Source organism: Gekko japonicus, unplaced genomic scaffold, assembly GCF_001447785.1.
Source record: "Gekko japonicus isolate JY-2015 unplaced genomic scaffold, Gekko_japonicus_V1.1 scaffold3480, whole genome shotgun sequence".
NCBI classification, from domain to species: domain Eukaryota; kingdom Metazoa; phylum Chordata; class Lepidosauria; order Squamata; family Gekkonidae; genus Gekko; species Gekko japonicus.
This window is the reverse complement of record NW_015169281.1, coordinates 104,165-112,083: the sequence shown is the minus strand read 5'-3', so window position 1 is coordinate 112,083 and position 7,919 is coordinate 104,165. Positions and strand designations below refer to the sequence as shown.

Genomic DNA, 7,919 nt, shown 5'->3' with positions numbered 1-7,919 from the left:
CAGTCTTGTTTACTAAATATACTATAAAAAAATACAATGTCAGGAGTTACTAGCAAAGGCCTTGGTGAATTTGTTTTCTTTAAGGGTAGAAGAAGGTTGATTAGTAATGAGGTACTACCTGTTAAACTCTAGTGTAAAGAGGTCACTGTGTATAGAGCTGACAAACCATGGACATAACAGAATATCAGTGACTTTGATTGTAGCAGGGAATTTTATCTGCAGCTTTTTCCTGCTGTGATGCTAATGGAAATATCTGAGAAAATTGCAACCACTGATGTAATCAGCAAACATTTAGCACCTGCCCACTAACAGAGACCAATGTTCCCTCTAAGCTGTCGAGTCTTGTGAGCAGAAATTCTACTTTGTGAGCTACTGGCATTAAAATTGTGAGCAAGCAATTTGGCTACTGCATAAATTAGTTTGCTCTGTAGCCATCCTTCCTGAGCTAAGACAAAAATGTGTGAGCCGGAGGCTAAAAAAAGCGAATCAACAGCTAAGTACTCTAGTGTGTAGTTTGGGTTTTTTGGTATCTAGATACTACTTTTATTGTGGCTTTGTATTATTCACCTTTATGCCTAATTTTACTGCTTTGAATCCTACCAGTTTGTTCAGCCAAATTTAAACTCTTCCAGCCTAAGGAGGCTTCCTTTGTTGGAAGAAGAGCCTCTTACATCCGAGGAAGGCTTCAGACTTGGCTGAACAAAGTGATAGGATTCAAAGCAGAACACAAGCCACGATTATTTATGACAGGCAGTGCAGCATTTGCTGAAACTTGCATTTATATAATTTTTAGTCACGGTTGTATTACTCCATATTTAATTTGGTAAGTAATGCCCAGACTGCACTAAATATGAGAAACCCAAAATATATTGGCCAAAACAGTCTTCCTAGCAAAACAAAATGCCAGTACAGTTTATAAGCATTATAAAATCCTTGAAACAGCAAAGTGAATTCTAGTTGTGCAGATTTTTGTTCCTTGTGAATTTATTGTAAGAATGTATCTGTGGCCCTCTTACTAACAGGGACCCAGGTTGCCACTTTCCAACCTGGGTCAGTCATGTGAAGTAGCAAAGAACAAGGCTGATGTTTCTTCTCCTGCTTCACTGCTATCTCTATAGGTGTGCCTGGCCCCTTGTCTGACTGATGTTGCACCTGGCCTAGATACCACATACAGCTGGGAAAAGAGAGGTAGCTAACTAGGTATATAGTTGGCTGGGAGACGACACTTCCTATTATTGATAGAATCCATGTAAAGGCCTGCACGTCTTTCAGAGACAGGAAATCCTCGCTGGACCATGTCCAAATTCTTCTAAAGCACAATCTCAACACAGGCCAATTGAGATTGCATGGCACAGCTTTCAAAAATGGCATCATTTCCTGTGGCACTTCCATATTGATGTTTGAGCATGGTTGTAACATTTTGTCTTGTAACAGAGAGTGGAGAGGTGGTGCTCTGAGTCAGCTATCTTATGATTTCTTGTGTGCAGGACTGGGAGCTTGCTCAGCCAGGTGGGGTCTTGGCCACCACAGCTCACTCCTTTGACAGTGATCCAGAGATCTCTGATGTTGATGAGGATGACCGGGAGACAGTCTTTAGCTCTATGGACATGCTTTCTCCTAGTGGTCACTCTGATGCCCAGACCCTTGCCATGATGCTGCAGGAACAGCTGGATGCCATCAATGAGGAGATCAGGTATGAAATGCATCAGTCCAGCCCATATGCTATTGACTTAAGACCATGCATGCTCATGAAGCAAATAGCTGTGTAATTTATCTCTGGGAATGTGAAACGTTCACTGAGATGGGAACAAACATGCTCTAAACAGGCTTCAGACAACCTGGAAACTCAGGAATAGATGTTGTGTGACTGGATCAAAATCCAAGAGCCATGGGTTTGTAATAGAAAGTACAAGCTCTTCATTCCTCTCTAGTCTCATCCTTCTGAAGATCTCTAAAATACAGTATAATTTAAAAAAAAAACATAAGTCTTCATAATATGTAAAGGATGAAGAAATGCAGTATTTTAGCATTCTCTCTCTGGAAACCTACAAACAAAGGAACAAATGTTGGCAAGATTGGAAGGGAGAGTGGAAAGGAAATCCAGTTGCCTCAGAATAATTCAGCCACATAGGGGCATCCAACACCATTCTAGTCTAAGGGGCAGGTTACTAATGTTGTCTCAGTACTGAACCAACACTGTGCCAAACAGAAGTGTATCCTTGCACCATTCAGATGTGCTCTGAGGGGATATTGTTGTTGTTAGACAAAAATGAATAATCTATCCTTTCTTCAGTCTCATAGTTGTGAGTCCATAGCAAGAATTTGATAGTAACTGAGCCTTTTATACATCAAGAATCTGAAACACAGGAAACTTGCTAACTTCACAAAAACTTTGTTACAAGACACGACAGGAAGTACAGAATAAGAACTGGAGTGGTTTTGGTTACTATTTTACTATTGTAATTAATGTTACCTTGAGTTTTTTAAATGGGCAAGAAATATGTTGAATGGAGCCCAGATAATAGTAATTTGAACACATCTGATCGCAACTTGTAATAAAAAGATTTCTTGTCTAGCACTTCAGATTTGAAAATCTTTTTTAAAATGTGAGCTACACGTAAGGGATGGCAGAGTGCCTAAAAGAGTGGCTGATACAAAACTGGAATTTCTACTGGTATCTGAAGGACTATGTTCTAGCCCAACTCCTACACTTGCACCTGAACATGGACCACGCTGCTTAGCCACATAGATGTGCACGCTCTAGTCTGTTAGCCAAATTGCTATATTTCTTTAATAAAAGGTTGGGGAATTATATTAATGTGCAATTGGCATAACTATAGGATCATGACCTTTATATACCAGAGTCCCACTTTATCCAAGTGCCAGAAATAGACACAGAGACTAGGTCTTTGAAAATCACTAGTTTTTTTTTATACTAAGGGAATATTCACGCACACACAAATATAAAATCAAGCAATCAAAACACACAATACAGAGCTAGGAAATTAAGGTAGAAAAAATATAGAGACGTTTGCATTAGCAGGCATTTCGTCGAGGGGTGATACGTACCTGTCCAGATGCTGTAGCCTGTGAGTAGAATCTGCAGTGAAAAATAGAATGACAATAAGGGAAGAGATCGTGTTCTGACAAGCACAGCATGTGGAAAGTTCCAAACGGCGCTAGGATGGAACCTATGAGGCAGGGCAAGGTGGTGGTGGTGGGGAGAAGCAGAGAGAGAGATGGGGTGGCTCTCTCTCTCCTTTTATACCCTAAACTGACTAAAGGCAGATCTTTGCTCTGTCACGTAGTCCTTCTGGAAATACTGGAAAAAACCAGATGGGTCATGAGAATGGGATTACTGGTTGAGCAATAGAAATACTGTTTCTCTAATAGTAACATCTCTCAGAGAGAAAGGTAGACTAAAGGAGAGAAAGGATTAACAGTCTGGCAGCATCGTCGGTAATTGATTCAACAACCAGATGTTTAAACAGCGGCATCATCAAGATGGGTGGCTGGCAGACAGACTTGCTTCCTAATCCTATCACAGAAGAAGCTTCTCTTGTGTAGGTTGAGGCTGCATACATGCTTCACCTGAGGATGTGAGGGGGGGGGGATGCCTGCATGCTGTAGAAGAGAGTTTTTCTTGGCGTCTGGGCAGGAATATTCCTGGTTCTTGTCACTGAGCATGGCTTCTCTTCTGGAACTGCTGCTGAATCTCTGTGTGAGCAGGATCAGGGAGAGTGGCTTGTCATCTACCTGGGTCTGCAGTGTCCTTGAGGATGCAGGGATGGGTGGAATCGGGTGTTCCATGGGTCCACGTCTGGTCTAACATGCTGCTTCAGTACAAGGTTTCCCTTGGCTGGGCACATGTCTTCCGTCCAGTAAGTTGGCATTGTCTCAGTGCAGTCCATTTCCCCTGGCACACAGTTTGCACAGTCCAGCTATACAGTTTATAAGCCATATAAGGCGTCAGCAGGCTAACAAGTCAAAGAACTAGAAAAACTTTCTGGAAAATAAATAACATATCAGGAAGAAGAAAGGCAGATGGTTGCTCTCTGGGTGATATTTGAATTCTGGGTTTGGTCTGTCAGCTGGGGATTTTGTGCCCAGAACTCTTGAATTCTTTTATTAATACTTTGAATACTTTTATAGTGTGAACAATAGAGAGGAATAATTCCAAGTAGTGCTTGTATTGAGGATACGTTGGAAGATGCAGTGCTGAGATACATATTCTTCTTTAGAATGATCCAGGAGGAAAAAGAGTCCACAGAGTTGCGTGCTGAACAGTTACAGAGCCGTGTCACCAGTGGTAGCATGGAGGCCCTGAATCTAACACAACTGCGCAAGAGAGCATCCATCCCCACCTCCCTAACTGCACTGTCCTTGGCCAGCTCATCTCCTCCTATCAGTGGGCGCTCCACTCCCAAGCTCACCTCTCGCAGTGCAGCTCAAGATCTTGATCGAATCTGCAGCATGACCCTGGTAAGCAGGAAAGGGATGGGGGGGGGGATAAACCAGACTAGAAAGACAACTGGGTTATTTAATAGTATACTATACCTTCCGTAGAATAATTGGATATACTGCAGCCATGTCACATAGTCCTCCCTCAGGCTCTTAAAAGTTACTCTTATAGGCTTTTGTACATTGGGTATTGGATGCAGCTCAGCTTCTTAAATGTATGGGTTTCCCCCCTTCCTTACAGACCATATGGTTTGCTGATATTTTCAGAAGGTAGCTATGTTGGTCTGCAGTAGAGGAGTTACATTCTAGTCCAGTGGCCCCTCAAAGACCAACAAGATTTTTAGGGTGTAAGCTTTCAAGAGTCAAAGCTCCCTTCATCAGACATGAGTCTGGTTTGCTGGTTGCTGATCTTCTAGTTTTTGCAACATTTTAAAAGCCAGCTTTGAGGCTCTCTGGAAAAAACATGGGGAAAACTTTCAAAAAGCTGGGGAGAGCAGCAACGAGCTCATGTAACCATCTGTAAGGGAGAGGAAAACCTCATGCAGTTAAGAAGATGTGCAGTATCAAAACCTAGTGTGGAAAAGTCCTGTGTTTCCACACAAAAAGCCCTGTGTTTCCTCACAACTGCCTTCGGAAGTCCTCATTCACGTGGATACAGTTAATTATGTCAAGTCTATGTAGCAAGCCTTTCCCATGAGCAGCATTCAAATATTTTAATTAATAAAACTTTAATTAAAACAATATTAGCATTCTGCCTTCTGTTTCCTGATTTCATGTTGGCTAACTTTTATCCATTCCATGTCCTGCCATTGACAGCCCAGTGACTTGAGGAAACACCGAAGAAAACTGCTTGTGAGTCTGTCTGTTTCTTCCTTTTCTTTGGTGTGTAACCCTTCTGCTCCTCTGCTAAACTTGTCATAACAGTGTTGAGCACTTTTAGAACATTAGCAATGTGGAGCTGGTTGTATTGTGGAAAGTTGGGATGCTAGTTGCAGTCTTTAAACAGCTTCCACCAAATTTATTCCTATAAAAAGGGCGGGGGATGTCCCAGACTCATCTATAGATCCCATATAAGTCCAACTTTACAGCAGCATGATTCATGCTCATGGTAAAGTTGGGTTTTTGGACATTGCAGCTTAGCAGCTCTTCTGTAGAAGACACCTATGCTGAAAGTAACAAGAAGCTATGCATAGGCAAGTTAAATTGCTCAGTGGACCATTCTGATATGCAGTTAAGACAGATAAAAGTTTACCTAGTATTTCACATGTGCTGCCTTTTCTATCCTATATATGCATCTATGACACCCTAAGGACTTTTCTAGACAAGTGCTTTGTTCAGCAGTAAATGTACAGCTGTTGTTCAGTCGTTGCAGACAATCCAGAGGTCTTTCCTTAAGACAGCAGTTCTATTGCAGAGATATCATGTTTTCCCTTTACTCAAACCAAAATACTTTTGTTGCAAAGAGAATGTGATCCCTTTCTAGAATTGGAATGACATTTGGAGTGTTGTGTGAAATGTGATGGGGCAATATATCATCTCTTCCTTTTCCTTTTGTACCCTTAGAAGCTCATTGATTTATGAATCTTGAGCAGCAGAATACACTTATTTCTTATTTTTTAGATGCAAGGGCTGAAAGGACTGAGACAAATTTTGCAATTGCTAGAGTGGTCTTAGGATCCTTATCACTGAGCAAAAGAGCCAGGGTTTCTGGAGTATAGGGGAACAATTGGTTGAATAAAGGCTTAATATAGTAATCCCTGATAATTTCAAAAAATCTGCATTCCAGCAGGGCATGAAAGGATGTATCAATCCTGTTAAGGCCACAAGGGGAAATTTTGGTAATGTATGGTATATTCAAAAATCTCCCTTGCAAAACCATTGTAGGTACAATGTTCAGTCTTGCAAACAAAAAAGCTCTGCCTTAACATGGAATGGTAAAATAGTACATGTGAGGGGTAAAGATTTTGGGTAAAAAAGACCAAAAAATATGGGTGAGCATACTCTGCAGGCTCTGAAAATCAAACTACTATGGTCAGTTTCCAGGACTCACTTTTTGATCAAAGAAAATGCTTTATTTTTGCCCATCTCAAAAATATCATCAATCAACATTCCAACTTCCATCGGTTTCTCATCCAGGGCTTTCATCCAGGTTGATTTGTGGGTAACAAACCATCTTCAACACAGAACTGTTTTAATCTGTGTTAGAAGACAAATAGCCATGCTCGTGCGTCCAATGATATCTGTAAATATATCATCTCTAGGCTAGGGCCTGTTACATCACTGATGACATACAACACATCTCCCACCTACCTTGCCATTAGACTTTTAAAATAAGTTTTTCTTTTGTTTAGAGGGTCTTAATCTATGTACAGCAGCTAGTGGGCTTTAGTATGCATGCAATATTGGTGATTCAGTACTTTCTCACATGTACTCCTCCCATCGATATAGAACAGTCTCCACATATTCTGTCGAATTTTGCTTGCATGGCTGTAAAGCCAGAAGGTCTAGAAATCTGCACTTAAAATTCAGTCTGAAATTGGAAGCCCCAATTTGTGTGACAATAATGTAAGACTTATATGATCCATATGTGTACTGCGGGTAGGTTTTTTAGTTGAGGACTGTGGAGATTTTTTTAAAAGCTGTGAAGTGTGAGAAGTTGTTAAAGATATGGACAGGAAAAGATGTGGAGTACAGAAGTTCCACATCTAGACTGAGAACCAAAATGGTTCTTCTTCAGCAGAACAGAAAATTGGAATTTTAAAAAATAAATTTTGAGATTTGTTAAGTGTGTACAGCCTGTGCCTTTTTTTGAAAGAGTTGATACCCTTGCAGTCTTTCACTTGCAAGGAATTAAGCATGTCTCCCTTCCAGGTCATTCTGCATTGTCCCAGTACTCAGATAGGATTTGGAGTGGTTGTTTAAATTCAGTTCTCCTTTCAGTGAGAGTTTGAAACAGTAAACCTGTCATATTTGTATACCTGTATGCTTCTCCCTTTGGAGCAAACAGTAGATCTGAGGGATGGGGAATTTACTTGGGGAAGCCTTTAAACTCCCCCCCCCTCCACACACTACTTTTATCTTTAGGAAAATGACAGGAGATCCACATTCAGATCTCCTGCTTAATGTGTAGTTTAACCCTTTGTTGTTGTTGTTCAGTTGCACAGTCGAGTCCGACTCTTTAACCCTTAGGGTTCTACAAGAACTGCTGGTTTAGCATTCAAAACCCACTTTCCACAATTCATAGCACAGTCACAACCCTGCTGTCTAAAGCAGTGAGCATAACACTGCCAGGTCCTGCATGCCTCCACCTGTTTCTTTGCTTTATCTGTATCTGCCTTCAGCCTCCATACCTGCATGTGATGTGCTCAGTACAAATAAGCTTGAATATAGTCTCCTGTTTAAACTGTAGCATTCAGTTTCTCACATGGCCGAGTCTTATGGTGTTTGTGGAAGCATGT

The 7,919-nt window shown here is 41.1% G+C and overlaps 1 protein-coding gene across 1 annotated transcript in view; it reads left to right on the top strand.

The window, feature by feature from the left end:
- The window catches only part of PPFIA4 (protein tyrosine phosphatase, receptor type, f polypeptide (PTPRF), interacting protein (liprin), alpha 4), a 79,552-nt gene that overhangs the window by 27,992 nt on the left and 43,641 nt on the right, over window positions 1-7,919 (top strand). The window contains 3 exon segments of the mRNA XM_015416567.1: window positions 1,488-1,693; window positions 4,242-4,482; window positions 5,278-5,313. Coding sequence (XP_015272053.1) covers window positions 1,488-1,693; window positions 4,242-4,482; window positions 5,278-5,313 — 483 coding nt within the window.